General features: G+C 41.1%; 1 protein-coding gene across 2 annotated transcripts in view; it reads right to left on the bottom strand.

Annotated features, from left to right (window-relative positions):
- SLIT3 (slit guidance ligand 3) overlaps window positions 1-22,287 on the bottom strand; it is a 472,700-nt gene that overhangs the window by 112,216 nt on the left and 338,197 nt on the right. For both annotated transcript variants that reach the window (XM_050312542.1, XM_050312543.1), the window contains 3 exons: window positions 16,278-16,421; window positions 13,615-13,778; window positions 291-441 (listed from right to left, as the gene is read on the bottom strand). In XM_050312542.1, the coding sequence (XP_050168499.1) occupies window positions 291-441; window positions 13,615-13,778; window positions 16,278-16,421 (459 nt within the window). The remainder of the gene's footprint in view (window positions 1-290; window positions 442-13,614; window positions 13,779-16,277; window positions 16,422-22,287) is intronic.

The following is a 22,287-nucleotide window of genomic DNA, read 5'->3' as shown; positions in this document are numbered from 1 at the left end:
TTAAATAGAAATGACCAAAGGCAAAAGAGAGAGGACTCCAAGGCTGAGTGGAAAGGAATCACAGGACTTTAAGAGGACACACAGAGGAGCTGGCTGGTGCATGGGGCCATGGCTCCTGCCCCATCCCCACAGCTGGCACGAACACTCAGGAAATGAGAGCTGTAGTGCTTCCCCATTTTCACACAAGGATGAAGTAGGAGGTGCCTTCAGTTGTTTGAACCCCTTTCACAGCCTTTAAAAATAGGAAAGCCAGCAGGAAAGCCAAGCACCCCCTGGAGAGCCCCACTCACAGATCAGTGGTGTACTCGGGGAGGTGGCTGGGCAGCCGGGTGAGTTTCTGGTTGGAGCAGTCCACGATTGTTCCCTCACAGCGACACTTCTCGGGACACACGAGGTCCATGAAACACTTCCCGGTGAATTTACTTCTGTAATCCTCCGACCCTGCAATGACAGGAAAACACATTCCAGCAAACAGCTGCTGATAACCGCGGCGATCAGAGGTTTTATGGAATCTATCCTCAACACTGCCTCCTGTCAGCTCCCAGCTCCTGCACCCCATTTTAATGCTTGCCAAGGAATCTTGCTCAGTGCTTTTTAAAATCCCAAGACTAGCCTCTGTTTTCTCGCTCTTTCCCTGTTAGATTAATTCCTTGTCTAACAAACCTACCTGTTAAGGTATTTTCCAGCAAAGACACTGTTTCCCATTTGGAAGTTAGTCCAGCAACAAGGAAAAGGCATCTCATGAAAGAATTCAAATGACAAAAGACTTTTAAAGATGTCATTAAAAAGCCCCAAATGTTCAGACCTCAGCTCTCAGAGCTATTTTTTAGAGCAACCTTTTATTAGAGAACCTTGTCAGTTTCCCAACAATTAGATACCTTTATGAACTATGTTAAACAAACAGCAAAGGAAAGTAATAGCAGTTTAAATCATTTTCATTTTAATTAAGGAACGGGTAGAACATACTTAGTGAGAAGCACTCCCTGATGTACCATTACTCCATGATTGCCAGACCTCTTTGACTAGGTTTTTGACCCATTCTAATGAAATGCTTTTCCAATTAGGCTCAGTGAACTAATCTGTCCTTTTCAGGTTTGGTTTTTCTCATTTAGTAACAGCAGGTTGGAAACTCGATCTCAGGGCTTCAAGGAACCAGGAGTATTAATAAATGTGTATGTAAGCAAAGTGTTGCCAAGCCCCTGCCATGCAGTTCCTGCCCACTCACTTCGTATTTCATAATGGGAGCACCAGAATTGTCTCAGCAACCTCGTGAAATGCCCAGTGATTGTAACTACCGAGAAGTATTTCTTTTCCGAAGTTTAAACAGTCAACTGAAAGGCTTTCTTGGGAAGAGGCTGAGCAAATTATCTAAGAACCCAAAAACATCAATAAAACCTTAAACCTGAGCTGAAATTTGGTTTCAGAGATTTGATGACATTCATCACCTGCTTCCCCTTCCAGACTGATAAATACTCCACTGCTCATTTTATGACCACATACTATTTTCTGAAAGAAAAAAGAAGCTGCCTAAACCCACTATTATTTTAATTTATGTTGCACATTACCTCCACAGAGCAATGCAGGGAACACAAGCAATTCTACAGGCAATCTAACATTTTGATTCCACAGACATGCTTTGGTTTAGTTTTGTAATTCCAAACTGTATTGTGAGAAGCTTGACACACAGCTCTGTACTTTACCACTTCAGTGGTGTTAAATACTTTGCTGGGCTTTGTGCTTATTGTAAATTATACATCTGAAGTGTGACTTCACTGACAGCACAGCACTTACAATAATAGGACCACTGGACATTTTAAAGCATCATAAAAATACAGTCTAAGCCTTTCCCCATAGCACCATCATTTAAACTCTCATCCTCTAGGAAAAAAACCCCAACATCTGATTTCAAGTCCTGACAATTCCAAGCTTGGTAGTCATTTATGATCCTTTGGAAATAACACCAAAGAGGAACAGTTATCAGGACCAGAGTTTATTAAAATTGCTACAATTACAATACACATTCAAAAACCCACTAACATTTTTCAGTAATCAGAAAGTGTTTCGGAAATTCCCAAATTAACCCTTGAAGAGGCACTTCTGATTTTTGTAGTAAAAGCTCTTGTTGAAAAAAAAACAAATCACAAACAACATGAAGTTACTTAGGGTAAAAATTTATTAAGTGTAATTTTCAGTCTGCTGATGGATATAAGATTCATTTTCCTTTGGGAAAAAGGGATGGCAAAGTAACTGGGATGCTTTATGAAGGAGAAGGAGGAGTATATAACGTCAGAGGTTGAAAATCAGGTTTTGGTTTTCTCTCAAGCATTCTGGCAAAGTAAATAAAGAATTTCACCACATTTTGACTTGGCTCCTGCTCTCCTGATGGCACAAACCTTTCCACACTCCATCAGCTATAAGAAGGTGATGCTGCCTGGGCATTGGTCCATGGCCACCACACTTGCAACAGGGAAAAGGTCTCTCAGCTCAGCAGGAGAGGCAGGGAGCAAACATCCCCTTCATACTTTTTGTTCTTTCTCTCTTTTTTCTATTTTCTTTTTTATTTTTTTCCTGCTTTTCTAAGTGAGTTTAAATAAGAGTTACCCAGGTAAGCTCTGAGTCAAAAGCAACCAACAGCTCAGCAAGCACTCAGTCATCTGTTGGCCTGCGAGACAGCAGGAATCACCTGCCAAAGACCAGATAAAATTTACTGTTTGACCTGAGCCTTGAGATCACTTGGACAGGTGGCTGCTCTATTAAGATATTCCCATCTGGGATAGCAATGTGAAATTCAGCCATCTGCTTGCAGAACTGTTTAAGCACACATATCCATTCCTCCACACAGGGCTTTATCAGGGCAGGACTGCAGGGCTCCAAGAGAGCACAACAGGACTCGGGAAGCACAGTTAAACCATCACATGCATGAAGCATTTCTTGCACAAAAATCATCCCTGATGCAGGACAGAACACTAACTAGGAGTTTCTAGTAATTTCCAAAATTAGGAAGAATTAAGTTTGCTGTAAAACAAATAGCCAAGGCAACAGCAACGCCTGTGCTTAACTGAGGGCAGCTGTGGTTATTTGAATTGCTAGTTACTGGTAACATTTTCTTTTCACAACCAATGTGACACCACTGTCAGGCACCAGGGCAGTGCAATTCCTCAGTATCATAAAACAAACACACATGCAGTATCGAGATAAAGAAACACCACATTTCCAAGTGCTCAAAAATTTTCGGTGCCTTTCTGATACACACACGGAGAAATTAAGCAACAGAAAGAAATACCTTTTTGTCCTATTCTTCTTTTTAAGCGTTGTTTAGCGAACTTGAATTCAGTTCTTGAAGCTTAGCTTTGCCCAGAGGGCTGAAAAGGAGTGCTGGATGATCTGCTCTGCAACACATCAGGCTGTCTCGACAGGGGTTTGAAAGCTGACCTGATGCATTCACTGTAGAAAATGATCCAGCTGCCTCAAATTTGGCACCAAAAATATGACCACAGAGATCACTTGGTCTAAAACTTGGACAAGACCCCAAGAATCTCAATACTTACTTCTTCATGTAACCACAAGATCACAATTCTCATAGGAAAAAAGGAGGTACATTGTTTGTGATCATTTCACATTGCTGCTATTAATTCTTATCAGTAATTATAGATATATCACATGTCCTTCTTCTAATGGGTCCACAACAGATATGTGACAAATCTGCAAGATTAGACACTATTTCCATATAAGAAAACTTCTGTATGAGGCTCCTAAAGTCCTTTGTGAATAGGTGTCATTATGTAGGGGAGAAGTTAGGCAGAAGTATTTAAAGATTTGTCAAGGCTAAAATGGTTCATTTGTGTCTACTGACTCAGCTTTGTCACATGGAACTGTTGGATAACAGTATTTTCACACAGACCATGTCACCCATATCATTTCAAGAGATAAAAGCGCTTTGCAGACTCTTCTGAAGTTTTTTTTGCATGATATTTCTTCACAGTGCATTAAGATTGCTCAGATCAGGTCCAAAGTCACATTAAGTTGTAGGCCTCTTGTTACAGAAATGGCATCCAAAGTACCTCAAGTAGAAGGACTGGACAGTTCAAAGACACAGATGCAGCTTACATTATTTATACGGGAAGAAGATTGATTTTTCACCTCTGTAGGTACGGCTGGAATCACCCTTGAATCACAGTAACCAACAGAATGCCTAACTTCTCCATTGTAAGAGCAATTAAACAGATTAATTACTTAGAAATGGTTATTCTGCATGCAAGCCCTGTGGAAAGTCTGTCCCAAACATCACTCCGGCTCCCCCCCTCCGTGCCCAGGAGCCTGGTTAAGCAACACCTCACCTTTTTTATCTTTTTCCGGGGAGAAAAGGGGAATCTCTCACCTTTTGATGCTTCTGAAACCAGCAGAAGTATCCGAGCATGCCATGCTGCAGGGAGTATGCAGCCTTCCATGGTGCTTGACAGAACCATGTTCCATTTGTATTGTTCTACCACATGGTTAGATCAAGCACAAAGGAAAACCCCATGGACAGCCAGAGTCAGAGTTAGGCAGCGCCAGAGAGAGAGGAGCGTTGAGAGGAAGCAGCATGGAGAAGCACAAGCTGAAGGTTCACGGGGAGCTGCTCTCCACTCCACCCATGCAAAAAGGTGCTGGATACAAGAGGTCATCCTTTAGGCTACCACTGCAGGAACGCCCTGGAGCACAATGGGGGTTAGTGTGTACACGAACAGAGCCCAGGTGAACTCAGACAGAACTGCTCCCATAGAAAATATACTGCCAAAGGACTGCCAACAGCTCCTTCCAGGAAGGATGTGCAACTTCCACCACGTAGTGAATGCCCAATCTACGCTGCTTTTTATTACTTACTCTCTCCTGGTGTCTCCTTTCAGTGCAAATGCCATTTTGGTTTGCTCCATTTATTTAAATGCAACTTGAGAAATACCTCAGCCCATATTAATAACAGCAGATTCTGAGCTGATGGCCAAGCTCTGGCATCAAATGCTCCCCGAGCGCCCTTTGAGCCTGATTTCAGCTCCCAGGAGCCTTTTATGCTGGGGCCACTTACACTGACATCTGTAATCACCACTGCTTTTCTTGTCTTTTTTTCTTTATTTATTTCAACTGCACTTTATAGGAAGGGAGCACACACGTGCCACTGCAGAAATGCATTTTGTTACTCTGTTGCTTGACATATTTGTTGGGTTTGGTACCTCATTTGCTGATGGAAGCCAAGCATTCTCTCTTCCCAGCATCCTGGATTATCTCAAACAGCTTTGCTTCTTGTAACTCACTGCTGCAACTCTGACACATAAAGCAGGGCGTTCAGTTTTGGCTTGACAGCCCTCTCTGAAACAAAACTCTCACTGACTTCAGTGTCTGCCAGTGGACAGTGCTTTTGAAAGTCACATCTCAAATGTTCTTGCAGGATTCACAAACGAGGAAGGCAGTGTCTGTCCTCTGCAACTGCTCAGAACATTTTGCTGGACTGCAGTGAAGGTCAGTGCTTGTGCTTTTAAAAACACATCACTTCCCTTAGTAAGGGCTTTGCACTGCCCGAAGAACAAAGTCAGCATCCAGCAGATTATTCACTGCCTACATGAGGAACAATACAAGTACTTGAGCAGAGATGACCAGATAATACAGAAGGGTCTTTGCTTCACCATTTTGCTACGATCCAACCTTATAATGCAGAAAAGCCAACACACAGTTACCTGGGAACGCCAGAAAATAAGTACAGTGTCGACTTAGTCACCCCATTCTGTGGGTTTGGTACAGCACTGAGAGACAATGTGATTTACTGTCTACCTTTACAATATAAGAGAAAAGTTAAACCAGCTTTTTAAGGGAATCTTGACACAATAAATCTTCAATCTCTGCAAGCTGCCAAACCAGCCAGAGTCCAAACTGATACAAACATTGGATTATTAATTTTCTTTTGTGGTTCAGTGGTACAAAAGGGCACTAATTTTCTCCCCTTATTAATTCAAAGTATGTATAGGCCTGGAATCCACACCTCATTTATTCAGAAATTATATTTATAACTAGCATTCCTGGCAATAGTTTTGTATGGCTCTAGTGAAGAAGGATGCAGAACTCTATATCCTTGTTCCTACACGGGTTTAATAAAGCAGCAATTCTGGCTTGGGCTCTTCAAATAAATTCATCCACAGTACTCTGTTAAGCAGTGACAAGTAACAGTTCATATCTTCCAAAGACTTTTATATTATATACTGATTTACAGTATTAAGTGGAATATCTGTAATATACCCAGTAATTTCAGTGTCAATGAACTCTTTCAGTCCTACTGGAAACAAATGCAGTCAGAGCTCTGCAAATATCTCTTCCTGAGAAAACCCATGAGAATATTTTGAACAAGTCTCTGTTCCTTTGCTGCACTAATTAAACACCACTTACAATAACTGCCTAAGCTAATCATCAGCTGCAATGAACAAGAGGTACCAGCACACAAAGAAAAGTCTGTCAAAACCCAAATTCATGTCCCTAGAACACAGGAGAGGCAAAGTACTGGGAAAACACACTGTTTTGTAAATTCCATTAATAAAATAAATTCCATTAGCCTTTGGATGTACATAAGAGCATCCTGAACAAATGTTTGCAGAAAAGAAGCTGAAAAAGGAATGATCCTACCTCCAGATATTTGCCAGCTTTCATGAAAACCCCTCCCTTTAGGTACCCTCTGCATCCAAGCAGCATCGTATGCCTTGCTCTTAGTGTTAGTTCACTTCTTGTAATCCCAGTTCTGTTGATCAGTCACTGAATCTGCAGTTTGCTAAGAATTTGTATATAGGATCCTATTTTTACCTGCCCCATCAAGCTGTACCACCTCAAGAGGCTGCTGCAGTCTCAGAACAATCAGGTGAAAAATTTATTGTCCAATTGCAGACACCAACATCCTTGCACTGGTTTTAGCTGCCTAGCTCTCTTAATGCCAGCTCCTCTCCAATTATTTTCTTTATCCTATTCAAGTGACCACTACACACAAAAAAGTGCTACCTTGGCAACTCTGGTCAAAGTTTTGCTCAGCTTAATCTCAACACGTGGAATGGCAACATGAGAGAAGAGAGCAAATTTTGTCCCACCTTAGTTTTTGAGGTTACAAGAGTAATCAATCACTCAGCTTTCTGCCACAGCTAATGAAGACACCTCCAGAGGACAATTTGGATCTCAAGTGAGGAGTCTGAATAGCTCTGTACTCTGCCTGCATGGGGAATCTAGGACAGCTATGTTATTTGGATGCCTTAGTGATATGGATGCATCTGTGACTAAACACTCATCCTCCCTCTTTTCATTGCCCCTTTACTGTCACTGTAAATAAGGCTGGTGGTGGGTAACAAAGCAGTTTGCATGTTTAGGTTTTTTTGAAGGCTACTTCAACTCAAAAATAAAATGAGGCACAGCCTAAAATAGTTTCTAACTGGAACACGCCAATTTACTTCCTTATTAAGAACCACACTCTCTGCCAAACAGACCCACCTGTTTTATGTTAAGCTTGTGCTTCCTTGAGTGAAATGGTTTTCATTCTGCCCACCTTCCCCCCACTGCAGGAACCCTTCACCATCGTGTTCAGCACGAGCCAGTGAAGGCTGAGAGTCACTGACACAAATTTTAACGTGGAGATCTGAATTGCTGTCAAAGATGTGCAGAAAAGGGAGGGCTATAATCACTGTCCAGTACAGCCAAATTACTGTAACAACAGGAACTACAGTACAAGGGAATTTAGTTCCATTACCATTAGTCATAGCAGTTGCATTGTGTTCCCTAATGACTTCAGCTTCAGAAAGATTTCAAGCAAACCAAAGCTCAAACATACTCAGTTGCAGTGTGCAGTGAAAAAATCGTATTCATAATTGTGAATTCAGTGTGGGATTTAATCTGCTGGTGATTTGTTGCTGTTAAACAACCTTCCATTCAGAGAGAATTACTCTTATGCACCACAAACACAGCCTCAGTTTTGGTATATTCAGAGCATTTCTGAAGGTACCTTTGCTGAGTCTTTGTGTCTTTCAAGGGGAAAAAAGGGTAAACCACACAGCATTTAACTGAATAAAAACAAAGCACATATAAAAAACTAAACAAAAAGCAACAAACTCAAAACCAAAACACAAAAATCCGAATGCAGTCAATTTTCCAGTTGTCCAAATCATAGGCAGTGTTTTGTATTCCTTTCCCTCATTCCACTCAAACAAAAGCCCTGATGAGAAAAGTGCTGGAGCTTGGCCCTTGTCCCTGTAGCACAAGGCAGGCATGAGTAGATATCAATGCTTTCCATCAAACAGAAAATGCTAAGGGCAGGAAGATGAATGCATGGTTTGTAAGTACTATTTGCTTACTAAAAATGGGAGGAATTTGTAAAGTTGTCATCAGAGTGATTGGCAAATTACAGGAACAACTGGAGAGTGTTTCCATCAGATAAATGGTGCAAGATCTGGATTAAATTCACCCACCTTTCATGATTTTTAAACACTGGTCGAGGAGTAACAACACATTGCAGCTTTCATTTTGAGAGCTCAAAGAGCTTAAATAGTATTCACATATCACTGAGAGCAGAGGAGGGGATAACCCTGGGGGACCAAGGGACATGAAATGTGTGAACTGCTGTAGGGACTGGACAAAACGCCTTGATGAGCAACCTGTGCTCCCCTGACTCCAGCCACTGCAGTTCTGTGCTTCAAAGGGTGCAACAATGCAGAGAAGAGAGAGGCAGAAAAAGGTGATTACAAAGAACAGTAACTCTGTTCCAAAGCAGACAGGTAACTCAAGGCAGGTGAGTAAGGATGAGGACAGAGACTGGAAAAGACACACAGAATTAGGATTAAAAAAATGCCATTAGTAAGGAGTGGTTTAATCAAATGCCTTAAAAAATTATGAGTGACCAAAAAGCAACTGCATTACAATCAAATAATAGGGGATAACATGAGAGAAATTACATTAACCCTAAATTAGCAAGCTCTGGATCCATTATGTACTACAGAGGCTGACTTTGCTTTGGGTTGGCTTAAGAAGTAGTAGTGTCCAAAAAAAGAGAGAATAGAGTTGGCAGACAGTTCATTGGCCTCCTTTTCTTCCCTGTGCTTTTGATTGTAAATCACAATCCGGAACTGAAGTAACTAATTAAAGTCACTTAGATACAACGTATGCCCCGATGCAGGAGGAGGAGGCAGGAGGACAGGTTTACTTCATAGTATTTCAAACAACAATCTTCTTTATAAGAGTCTTATTTCTAAGAATTAGAAGATAAAAAGCTTTTGTGATGTGGTATTTGTAGATACACATTGCTTTGATCATTATCAGAGAGGGTTTGTGTCAGTGCAGCAGGTGGAACTTCCATCGCTTTTGAAATACACAATACACTAAAAAAAAATGCAAACATATCACAGGGAAAAATAGATATGCAGCTGAATACAAGGGCAATTCTTTCCAAAACCTATTTCATACACAGTGTCACACAGCAATCAAGGATCCTGCCAACTCTTGAAGTGACAATAAGCTACCACAGAGACAACACAATCTGCTCATAGATTCATTTCCCTTCCTCCTAAAGCCCAGTGCTGATTTAGAAAACAAAACTGCTGTGTAGTGAACTTAATCAAATGCTACTGGGCAGGATATTTGTGTTGATCTTTTCTCCTCTTCTTCCCACTAAGAATGGGAGCCTCCACTGCCCTAATGCTGGAAAGCACCATTGGATCCATGGGTGGTCGTGGTGGGCAGATGCAGAAAAGAAGAAAATGATCATCAGAATTTCACTACTGCCACTGAAAATGACAGTATTTCCCTTTTCTAAACAGAAGAGAGTGAGAATTAGTCACAGCCTGTTCCTCCAATTTCTCTGTCAAGAGAAAGTCTCAGGTTTTTTAGTCTCAGATTCGATAGCTGTGGGGAGACAGTTGAGCAACAGGGAGGTTTATTATTATTTTGGTGCATTGTATTAAATGGAAAGCAGAAAATCACGGGAAATAGTATCTGTTGCAATCTGATGCTTAAACATATTTGATGGTATATTCAACAGCTCTGCCTGTCTCACAGCCCTGGGCAAAAACATGGCCCTTTCCCTGCTGTTCTTTCATTTCATGCTATAATGCTTCCAATTCTCCTTTTGAAAAGAATTATGTACATTATCTACCTGTTGCCCAGAACCTCCTTCCTGTGGCCATCATAACCTCTGCAGATGCTGCTGCACTGTTATCAGTAAAAGCTTGAGTCATTTGGTGCTGGGAGGAAATGGCATCTGGGGAAAGTGCCTCAATTGAAAAAAGGGATCAATTGAAAAAACAAGGCTAAATACTATCTTAAAGGATGGTGGGGAGCTGGAATGAAAACTGAAGAAAGCAGTGGGCAGAATGAAGTTTTCTAGATCTGTTTTTTTTTTTTTTTTACTATGCTGCATAGTTTTGTCCCCATTGTTTCATTTAATTATTAAATACAGTTCCATTTAGTCCATCTGCATCTCTGAGTGTATCCTCTTGACATGACTTTCTTGGTGCTCCTTGACTGATGAAACTTCAAACATCTCAGCTTTTCAACCCTATTCCTATTAACCATTCCTCTCTCCTAACCTTGTATAAAAAACACTTCCCTTTCTTCCCTTAATTTACTGAACAGTCACATTTTTTTCTCATTCCAGGTCCTTTCTGACAGTCTCCTTTATGATTACTGAATCATAGAATGGCTTGGGTTGAAAGGGACTTTAAAAATTCCACCCCCCTGCCATGGGCAGGGACACCTTCCACTAGCCCAGGTTGCTCCCAGCCCTGTCCAATCTGGCCTTGGACACTTCCAGGGATGGGGCAGCCACAGCTTCTCTGGGCAACCTGTGCCAGGGCCTGCCCACCCTCACAGGGAACAATTTCTTCCTAATATCTAATTTAAACTGACCATTTTACAGGTTAAACCCTGTCACTACATGCCCTTGTAAAATGGAATATGGAAAACGCATGAATTGCTTCAGGACAACCTCAGAATTTTATGACTTCAAAACTGGTCCTTTCCCTGGTGTCAAAGTGTCAAGCTCACCTAGAATTAACTTGCTCACTGGTGTGATCCTGACCTTGGCTGAGTGACTCTGCTCCCACAGAGCTCCCACTTCCTGGGCATCCTCATCTCTTCTCAAAGGTCAAAGACCAGATCGGGATAAAACCTCTCCCATTGCTTCCTTACCTAACCCCTCATATTCCCTGTGCTTCCCCCCACCTCCAAATCCAACTTTCTGACCACTGAAATGTACTAAGTGTATTAAAAAAACTACATGAAAATATCAGGATCCTGCAATAAGAATCTTTTGAGAAACAGATGCATGTTTACAAAAGGCTTTAAAATAAAAATTCTTTTCTCATTCACCAAGCAAAAGATGTAAAACCTGGAGAGGGAAAATCCCACAGCCAGCAAGGACACTGACAAGTTACTAAGCACTGCCATCCCAGTGGGATTGTGCAGGCTCATCCCTGGATAACACAAAGCACTGCTCAATACTCTGAGTGATGAAGATTCATACCTCATGGACACTTCTGCACAGAGACTGCTGTGTTAAATCCCGGGATGAAACATATTCCTCAAAATGAAAACACGGAAAATTCCTGCTAAATGCCAAGCCTGAAGCAGCCATGATTCAAAGGGACAAGTTGAGCAGAACAGGTGCCAAGGATGTCTGTTCTCTGGATTGATTTACAAACTCAGATTTTCTAAACCATTAGACGTTCCCCTGTCTCATGTGAGCAGACAGCGAGTCGAGTTCAATGTATCTCATCGCCATCTGGAAACTCTACAGGCAAAAATATCTTCTCTATTGAGCTTTTGAATAGCATTAGTTTTCATCCAGCTGAAATCTTTGTTCTGAAGCTGTGCAATCCCTGCTCTCCTCCTTCGTAAGTCAGGTTTATGCCTTTTCCATGTGGTTTTGATATAGATGTAGAGCTGCAGACCAAGGGAAAAACAGCCCAATGCCTCAAGGAAAGGACCCCCAAGATAAGAATTCACACAAAATATTCTTCTCAGCATCACCAGGTACTGTGTTCTGCACTGTAGCTCTTCTTAGCTAGGACTTTTCCTAAGTGATATCAGATGCTGTTTGCCTTATCCAATCCCCTGCACCATTGTTCAAAGCATGCATGCACATACATAACATTAATTTCTCCAGCCTATTAATAAAAGCAGAAGAAAATAACAATGGCAAATTGGGTACAGGTTTATACAAATCTGTTTCTGCAGTCCACTTTCCTTTCTAAATTATATTTATGCATTTTCATTTCCAGTTTCTTTAAATATGAATATTACCGACTAATTATCTTGTTACTATGATGGACACAATCCAAAAACCTAGACAAAATACGTAATAATTTCAGGTCTGATAATAAATTTTGTGGCTTGAGTCACAAGGGATTAAAGACCTTAACAAGCCTGCCCAAGAAAAGCTGGCTGCAAATGAAGTTATCTTTATTTTATTTTCCCCATAAAGGGAAGGTTTAGCTCGGCATGTTGCTCTCAGAGATGCACAAAGCACAACAGCTTGGTTTGGGCTGCTGCCACTCAGCTTCATGCTGCATCCCCACCTAAAATCGTTAATCTTTTACTACCAGGAACACAATTAATCATGTTTCTTTTCAGAGGAAAAAAGAGAAAAAGCATAGTAATTTTCATAGAAAACACTGCAAGGTACTCCATCAATAACAGTCATTTTTCTTCTCAGTACACACTAATAGATTTGCCCATTGAAACCTGCTTGTCATTACAATATTAAAAAAAAATGCAGTCATCTAAAATACATATAACCAATATAAGCAATAGGAAAAACACATGAAGAACCAGTCATCTGCTTAGTTGTTCTGTGCAAGGACACAAATGTCCTTTTACCGACAGCTGAATCATAAAAAGGAGATAGGGTTGAAAAAAAGCTGTTTATATGACTTTGGAGGTTATTTCCAAGTGCAAACATTTTTCCATTTAGCTCACAACACAAAACCTTTGCCTAAATTATGATGCAAATTTTGATTCAAAACTTTCTGAAACCAAAAGTCTTACCAACAGTTTTGCTTGAATTAATGCACACTATTTGTGGATATAAAGACAATAAGTCTATGAAAGTGTGTGACTCGATGCCACCTCCTCGCCCCCAGAGCAGAAATGCCCACTGCTTGTTGTATAAAAATCTCACTCGCTGTTTTCAGCCTTTAGGACCTGAGAACTTACTCGAGCTCAGCTCTCATTAGGTCACTAAGAGTTCTGGCTGAATACAAATGACAATCCAGCCACGACATTTGCCACACACATCTTTGTTATTTTCCTTAAATATTTCATAACTTAGTCGTTCTTTACAATTACATATCACAAACTGTTATCTTTTCTCTTTGTTTTTAAGAGGCACGCACAAGACAGCTATAGACTGCCTTTTCTTTCTTTTTTTTTTTTAATATTTTATTTTATTTTAATCCATAAGCTAATTGGCTTTCTGGACAACCTAACCGAATTTCCCAAATTTAATTTTACGAGATGCTCCATAATATCCATTACAGCAAACACTGTCCCGCAGATTGGATTAGCAGGCTCTCTGGACCTGCTTATTTCTGAATTGAAAGTGCAGCACAGGCTGGATAAACGAATTACCTGAGCAGCGGAACTTCTTGCTCTTGATCTGGCTGATGCGTTTGTTGGCAAGGCGACGGGGATTGCTGCACCGAGCGCCGCTCGTCTCGATCGGATTATCCTGCAGGTAATCAGCCAGCCACTTCAGATGGCAGTCGCACACAAATGGGTTCTGAGCTAAATGTCTGCGAGAAGGATGGCATGTTTAATCACAAGTGACCCGTGACACCGTGCTCCATCACCGCTTTTCACAAAACGCAAACCTGAGCAGTGGAGTAATTGAATAAGCTCCCCACCAAAAAAAAAAAAAACAAACCAAAACTGAAAACCACCCACCGATCCCCAGGCCTGGCGGAAACCACACAGAGTTGCTCATGAATGGGAGAGTTCTGTGAGCTACCACGTTTCGCAGCTCGTTAAGCCTCCTGCAAGTGCTTTGAGGGAGGAAACAAAAATTAAGATAGCAAAGCCCGCTTTAAAGGACACAGACCTCCTGTCACCAAGTCCTGTGTTTCCTTCTGAAAGCCTGACATGCTGCCTTTTGAAACCTACCTTACCTGGAGATCATTTTGTACCCTGGTTTAAAAGAAATTTTATCAGCAAGCTCAGTTTCTTAGGGATGAAAACGTGGATTAGTAAAGTTTCTTGGACCTTCGGGCAAAGCCAGAAGAGATCCAGGACTCTCTTCACAAGATTGAAATTAATATTTCCATATACTCATCATGTGTAAAAGTATTCTCCTTATATGGACTCTTTCCTGGAGCAAAAAGTCTTATTTATAAGACTGAACTGTTTATGCAAGGTAGAACTTCTCCTTCACCAAAATTTGCACAACTTGTTTCCTATGCAATTGGCAGTAGGTGTTATAGCACTGATTTTAACTGGGTAGTTAGACTTTGGTAACAGAAATCTGCTGGAGCATCTTAGAGAGAAACAGCATTTCTCTGCTGCTGTTCTGGTTCATGCTGCATGGCACAGCTGAGCACTGTATCAGGAGAGTCTGTCAGGTCTCTCCCAGAGCTGGGTTCTGATCTCAGTTAACTTGCATCAGTCCCTCTGACCTCCAAGGGAGCAGGACACAGCTCTCCAATAACTGCAAAGACACTTTAAGAAAAGACAGATGTTTTGATTTGGTTTGGACAGAGGTGTAAAGTTATAGCCTCTGTTACTGTTTTCCACCTGGAGAAACTTCTTTTCTGTTTGTAGTTATATTTATGAACTGTCATTTAACAGGACGAGTATAAAACACAACAGGCCAATGGCTGTGCAGGAGTGGGAAGGGAAAGCACACACAGCAGAGAGGGCCTGAAGAAACTCAAGATGAGCGTTGCAGTAGAGCCATTTGTGGTGTGAAAGGTCCAAAAGACAAAAAAACACAGAGAGACATAAAATGGGTCTGGTTTGTAGCTTTAGAATAAAGACAGAAGAGGGCAATCACTTGGAGCATTAAAAATGGGAGCAGAAATCAAAACATTTCCTGACAAAGTGTCTTGGTATGGAGCAACAAGTCCATTCTAAGTAAGGGCCACCAGGAATGCCAACAATACCCTGGAAATTCAAGGGGAAATGTTTATGCCTTAAGGGTGTTGTTTAACTTAACAAACCCTATATACTTCTGTGAATGAACCCTCTCTGTGGCCTCTGTACATATACAGAACTGGAGGGGGTTATTCCAGTGGTTGGCAGCAGTACATACTGGCCAGATACCTGTTGGAAAATTCAGCTTGTGCTTGTGGCTGCCTGAGGATGTGGCAGAAACACTGCTGCTAGAAATCATCCCTACTAGTTCATTTGTGTGTGAACTAAAACATTTACAAAACTATTTCAGCCAATGCATTTCCAGTATTAAAGTATATATGTGTATTTGTATATAAAAATTTCCAGTACTACAGTGTGTGTGTGCATATCCATATATAATGTGCCTGTGCATTCCACTATGTGTGTATACACATACCCATAATATTTTAATACTGGAATAGCAGGCTGCCAACTCCAGCTCTGAAGGAGTACTATTTACCTTATTATCTTACAACTCACAGCTCTAGGATGAGACCTTCTTCTCCAAAATATTGAGTCATTCCTATCCTTTTGCTTCTGATCCCTATTCTAATGCCTCCAAATTCAAAGGCTGTCAGAAAATGTTCGGTGGATTTTCTAAATGGATCAATTAACACAACATATTATTCCTCTGAAGTGAAATATCAGCTGAAATATATCATCTATGCCATGCCCATGTCCTAAATCTTCCAACTATATATGTATATATATAAATATACACAAGCACAGGCATCATTTCCATAGCCAAACAGCAGGACCCAGACCCAGAAGGGAGAGATGCCAACTCATTAGCTCATCAAAACTTTTAGGCAATGATTCTAATAGAATCTGCTGTTAATATGTCTTACAAGCCAAAAGCACATATTGTCTTCCCAGAAAGCAGTACAAGTTTAGCACACTTATGACATTTATGTCACTATGGGCAGGCTGTGTCAATAGCTGGCCTTGCTATCAATGGCTGAATTGATGCAATGCTTCTGTTTCTTGCTCCCTTTCTTTCTTTGAGAAAAGGAGGGGCTGCTCCACTGATGTCTCTTCCAAATTGCCTTAATGTCAGCTGCAAAGACAGGCAACATCTTTGGTGGGAAAAGGGAGAGCTGTCATTTGTGATCCGCCTGCATACTCACAGAGTCTGGATCGATCGCAGAGGTGCAAAGAGCCCCTTGCTGATGGTCTGCAGTTTGTTGTCATAAAGAGATAGCAGTTTGAGATTATGCAGACCTTGGAACGTGTTCACCCTCAGGCAGTTGATCTTATTGGCATTGAGAAGCCTGAAAACAGAGGAAAGGTTTAGAATTCGTTCATCTTGTAGTAATCAAATAAAGATAGACTGGGCTTCGGGGTTAAGTCTAAAAAATTATTAACCAAGTCACCAAAGCCAACCCACATGTAAAGGGTTTCGTTTGCCTGGTACATTTAAAAGGTGAAAAAACAGTCAACATGAGTACTCTCATAGCTGGGGAATATCCAGTAACAGTGTGTACATACATGTATATATATGTGACAGCCATCTTAAAATATGCAAAGACTGGGGGGGTTTGTATGCCCAGCCCCCTCCCAATTTGCTCAAAATTCTACACAAATATTTAAGGAAGCCTTCAGCTTAATAGACACAGAATCAGCAAATACTCCCCACCTCACTATTCCATGCACCCACTCACACACAAAGTCCACAGTGAGAAGAAACCCCCCCCCCTTTTTTTTTTCCAGCTTTCTCTACCAGCAGCTGTCTTAAGTCTAACTGAAATTCTGGCAGTTTGAAATCTCTTGATAAGCAGTGCAGAGTTAATTTGCTCAAGGAAGGAAAAAAAAAAGTGCTTCTGCTCAGAGACAAGAAGAGAAGTGGAAGGTCTGGACTAAAACTTACTGAAAGGCAATCTCATTTCCCATCTCAGGACAGATCAGCAGGGGACCAGGCTGCCCAGAGGAGCTGTGCAGCCTCTGGTGATGGAGGTTTTCAAGATAGTACTGAATAAAGCCATGAGCAACCTGCTCTGACCTGATGAGGTGGCTCTGCTTTAAGCAAGGGCTTTCCAGACTCACTGTCTAGTGATCACTTGAAGACCCTTCCAACCTCTACTGTTCTACAGTTCTATGAACCTCCTCCATTCCAGTCACACCATACCCCTGTGCAGTTGTGGAAAAGCAGCACAAAGGCAATTTAAATAATTTTTTAAAATATATTTTGTACAGCTACACTAATCAGTCCAGAGAATTCTGGACTTGTGTAAGTTTTCTTAGATCACCCAGCCAGAGTTCTGTCCTGTACAACAAGTATATACAAACCCAACAACAAGCTGGATCTCCTGCTGAGACAATCAAACACAAGAACACTTAAATTGTTACCCTCATCTGCATAGCTGGTATCTTACACTCAGAAGGAAAAGAGGCAGGAAATAACCTGTTCTTCTTACAAAAGCCAAAATCTATATCTTTTGACTACTCTCAGCCTGAGGAATAATGGGAAGTTGCAAACAATGTATGTTGTTAACTCAGGTCTCTTGGGTACAGAATTCTTCCCTTGTCAATGAGTTCAAGGGGCTTAAGACTGCATCATTGTCAGCTGCACATGAGGCCTTTCTTTTGCTCCAAAAATAATTCAGAAGGTGCTTCCTCTGCCTTTGCATTCCTGAAACCTTTTGAACATTGAACACTTGTCACAGTTCTCTGCTCTGCTGTTGTTTTGGCAGAGCCTCATCACTGCAGCCACTGGCTCCAGTAACTGTGCTGCACAGGAGATGGAGGCATGGTTGAGTAGTGTGGAGAACTCCAGGAGAACAGGAATGCTCTGGAATGAGAGGGCTTTGGAGGAGAACTCACCCACAGAAAAGTCAGTATCGATTTACCTGAATTCTCTCCTCTGCATGTTGTGGAAAATGAAGTTTGACATTATTGAAGACAAAATCCCATAGAAGGCAATGATGGATAAATGAGGTTACATTTTTGCATGAACTAATAGCCAAAACAATTTTATGAAATCATAAGCAGCACCAGCATGACCCCTCTGGAATCTGCATTTCCATGACACCTAATCCACACTCCTGTTGGCTCCACCAGAAGTAACAGGGTAATTTTCACATTAGGCTACAGGAACAGCTCCCCCTCCTTTGCTCCAACAGCAAAGAGCAACGTCATCCCTTCCTGCTTGCTTCTTATAGCCATTCATGTCTCCAAGCCAAAGCAATTTTCTTCCTCTCTTCATTCTCACATATTATGCATTTCTCTTTCTAGCTGGTACAGTTCTTATTCATAAAGAACAGGTTAGCAAGGTATGAGAAGGCAGAACGAGCTGAGTTTGGAACAACACCACCAGACATGCTCTTAGGATTACAAATCTTTTGATTTCTACCCCCTGTCCTTGTGCACCGGTCCCACAGTGATTTTAGGTAACACATTAGCTTGGATAAGCTGTTCATACACTGGATTCAGACTCGTTCTCTCATTGGTTTCAACAAAACATGAATAAACCCAATGCTGGAAAACAGAATTCACAATGTGATGAGTTTTCCTGGCATGAATTTTCAATGCCTGGGTTCATGGGGATAAAATCCGTGACATTTTCCTAAGAGCCAAACACCAAAAATGAGAGCAATTGATTCTCTATAAAGCCATAAATAAGGAGGCTCACACTCTCCTTTAAGCATCAGAGGAATTTGGAAGAGGAAAATGCTTGTGAAGACTGTTCAGAAGTGGGAAATCAGGTCCTACAGAGCTTTTCTGAGGTGACAATACCTATCCTGTGTATCACCCATGCAATACGAGTGCAGTACCTAATCTAATCTAAAGCAAAAAACTGTGAGAAAGCAGAATAAATCATCCCTAAAATTTTTCTCCTCCTACTTACTGTGAGTTAGAGGATGACTATTGGCCAGAAGCATTAAGGTTCATTTTCCTTTAAAACCCCTCAGTTGTTTTAAAATATCTCCTCTGTGGATATTCCCCTCGATAAATTCCAGTTCTTTACTTAATCTTTCTTCACTATCCCAGCCCCCCTAATGGCATCTAATTATTAATTAGGTATACAAGGCTGGCCTCACATGGAGCTAAAAGTGGCTATGAGAGGTTTCTTTAAACTAACACAAAGGCAGATGAGAAAAACATATTTCAGGAAGCAGAAACACTGATCTTTCTTAAACACTGAACCAGTCTGTAAAACATACTAAGGGTTCTTTTATTGGACTTATAGAGAAAGCACAGCATTAAAAGCTGAGTCTTACTTTAGCAGGAATTACGTGGTATTTATTTTGCACCAATTCATGGTGAAAGTAAATTCCACTCATTTTCCTATTTTGTTATCAGCTTGATTGGATGAGAGTTACACACGGCCTCCAGATGTGGGGCAGCATTCAAAAGGAGGTTAAAAATTCAAGCAGAAATAAAACCGCTTGCTGCCCAGAGGGATGATGGATTATTAACCCAAGCCTCCATTTTCATCCCTCTGGATATGTTAAAAACATGAAGAAACCTCTCTCAAGGCTTGGACCACCACAGAATACAGGAGGATGGTTAAAGACTTTGTGGTTTACACGCCATTGAGAGCAGCGAGCTGAGCAGAGCACAGTTACAATTCCATGAACCCATTTCCTGAAAAAGTGGATTTGTCCACACACATTGAAATAATAATGTGTTTCAGCTAAGCCCTTGAAATGTATGTGCACTGAATTGGCTCTGTAATTGTATCAGCTGCTCATAAGCACCATCTGCATAATTAAGATGGTCCCGTAATTGAATTATATGCCCAAGCACAGTTTCAAGTGATTAACATTTAAATAACATTCTGAACTCCCAACCCAAAATGATTGAAAAAATTGTTTTTTAAGAGCAAATGGGAATGGTTATATGGCTTTTACCCCTAGCAATGTTTGTATTTTTATCTCAGTGAAGTCAAGTAATCAAACTATCAGCAAATAACCTCAGAACTTGGAGAACCAAAGAGCAGCTGAGCAACTTTGCACAGTCTGGGGGCTGCAGGCTGGTCTGTGGTGCTACAGGATGGACCAGGAACCACCCAAGGTACCTTAGTGAGCCAAAAACAAAGTGCTGGGAAGAGAAGATTCACAGAGGCACTGAAAAAATTTCTCCTCCTTTTTCACTAGCTTTTTGTTTTGACAGTAGCGACAACATGATGAGAATGAGAATGTTTGGCATCCCGTGAACTGGCTGGCACATCCCACATGCCAGACTCCACTGGGGAAAATGAGAACTCACCAGAAAAAGGCAGATATAAAAGGCAGAGGAGGCTTGTTTGGAAGAGGAGAACTGGGTAACAGTTTTGCATGGGTAAGAGTGGAATACAAATTGAACAGACGTGACCTTTATAGAAAATCAATAGTCAAAAGTTTCACCTACATTCAAAGGCACTATAGGGTAGCAAGGAAAGAACTCTCAGCAGGAAGTTTTCCTTAGGATATACAACACATGGCATAAGAAGTCAAAAAAAAAACCCCAAAAAACCATGTATTTTTCAGCATTTTCTCCTGACATTTATAGGGAACCAAGTGTCATCTTTGATTTAACATGACTTACCATGGGAGAAGAGCTCAAGTGTCAATATGGCAATATCTAGTCAAGTACTCGGTCAGCCCAGCAGTCAATGACAAGCAACATCTAATGACAGAAACGCGTGTGCCCCTGCTTACTTATTGGCAAAATAATTATATTAGGTTTCAGGAATGTTTTAAACTGGCCTGGACTGTCAGGGAACACTCTGATTGCCTCTCACTGTGTCAAGATACTTAGATATCTACTAAAATTTACATTTTCTAATGTGATGACTGACCACTGAAGAGTCTGTCAGTGCTTGAATTGATAATAACCAGTGTGAAATCATCATCATGCTTGCTTGAAACAGCTTCAAGTGTTTCTCCATGTTCAGGAAGCTGGATGACGGCGATAACAAATGTATTCAAAGTAAATTAAAAAGGAAAAGTCACAAGCTGATAATGAGTCGAGAAGGAAGCACGGAGTCTGACAGTCTGACAGTCCTATTTTGGAGAGATTTTAAAGAAAGATTTTATTCCTGATCCAAAAAACTGCAACTCCAGCTGCAACTCCATAAAACAGTCCTGTGGAACTCATGTTACTACCTGGAGAATTATAAGCACATGTTGTCACAGCACCCAGGCTTCTGTTATTTAAAATTCAGTATTGTCTAACTTGTGCCTGCTGATAAGGTCACAGCTGATTCTAGATAACCACACGACAATTCAGATGCGCCACAGAATGAACACATTTCCTCAGCTTCCTACACTATCAGAAAGTTAGTTTCTGATGTTATGATAACTAGGAGAGTTTCTGCCAGGTGGGTCCATCTTGGAGCACTGGCATCAGAGGAACTAATGAATGAATTAGTCCCACTGACGTAGGAACGAGTGGTTGTTTTGGGAACCTGCATCAGCCAGTCTACACAAGTGGCACAGAAAAGGCAGATGCTGTTGCAGTCTTTCATTAGTGCTTGACTGTAATTGTATTTCTGAGTCTGGCAGATGCTGCTCCCTCACTTTAACAGCAGTTATTGAGTTTAGTAACGTTATCACAATAGCAGCCTAAATGCAGAAATCTGAAGGAAAAAACCTTGAGGCAAATGGCTGGAAAACAATTCTAAAGCTATTAAACAGGTCTGTGCAGAGAGCATTCTGTCCTGGACTAAAAGGATGAGGGTTGCATAGTATCTCTGCTGTAGCCGGAAATATTTAGTCATCAAGAGAAAAGCTCGTATGTCATTTTACTAAGAATTTGGATTCACAGAACCCAGAAATGACACAGGTTGCAAAGGACCTTCAGGTTACCTGGTCTGAACCTCACTCAAAGGTGATTTATGCATAGTTAATGCAGATAAGTGCTTTATCTGAGAAATAATTATTTCACCAGATCAGAGGATAATTCAGAATTGCAGAAAGCTTGAATGGTTTCTCGTCTTGTTAGACTGCCAAAACAGGATGAGCTCTAAGGTCACCCCAGGTTGCTCAGAGCTCTATTCAGTTCCGTCTTTAAAGTCTTCAAGGACAGAGAGTGCACAACTTTCTGGGCAGCCTATTCCAACTACTCGACATCGCTGTGAAAATGATTTCCTCTTACATCTGGTCAGAAGGTCTCTTTTTTAACTGCCTGTTGTCTTTCTTCATGAAAAAATTAAGA

Source organism: Myiozetetes cayanensis, unplaced genomic scaffold, assembly GCF_022539395.1.
Source record: "Myiozetetes cayanensis isolate MyiCay16 unplaced genomic scaffold, myiCay2020 scf17, whole genome shotgun sequence".
In the NCBI taxonomy this organism is placed as follows: Eukaryota; Metazoa; Chordata; class Aves; order Passeriformes; family Tyrannidae; genus Myiozetetes; species Myiozetetes cayanensis.
Note: the sequence above shows the minus strand (reverse complement) of the source record. Positions and strands in the feature narration are given on the sequence as shown.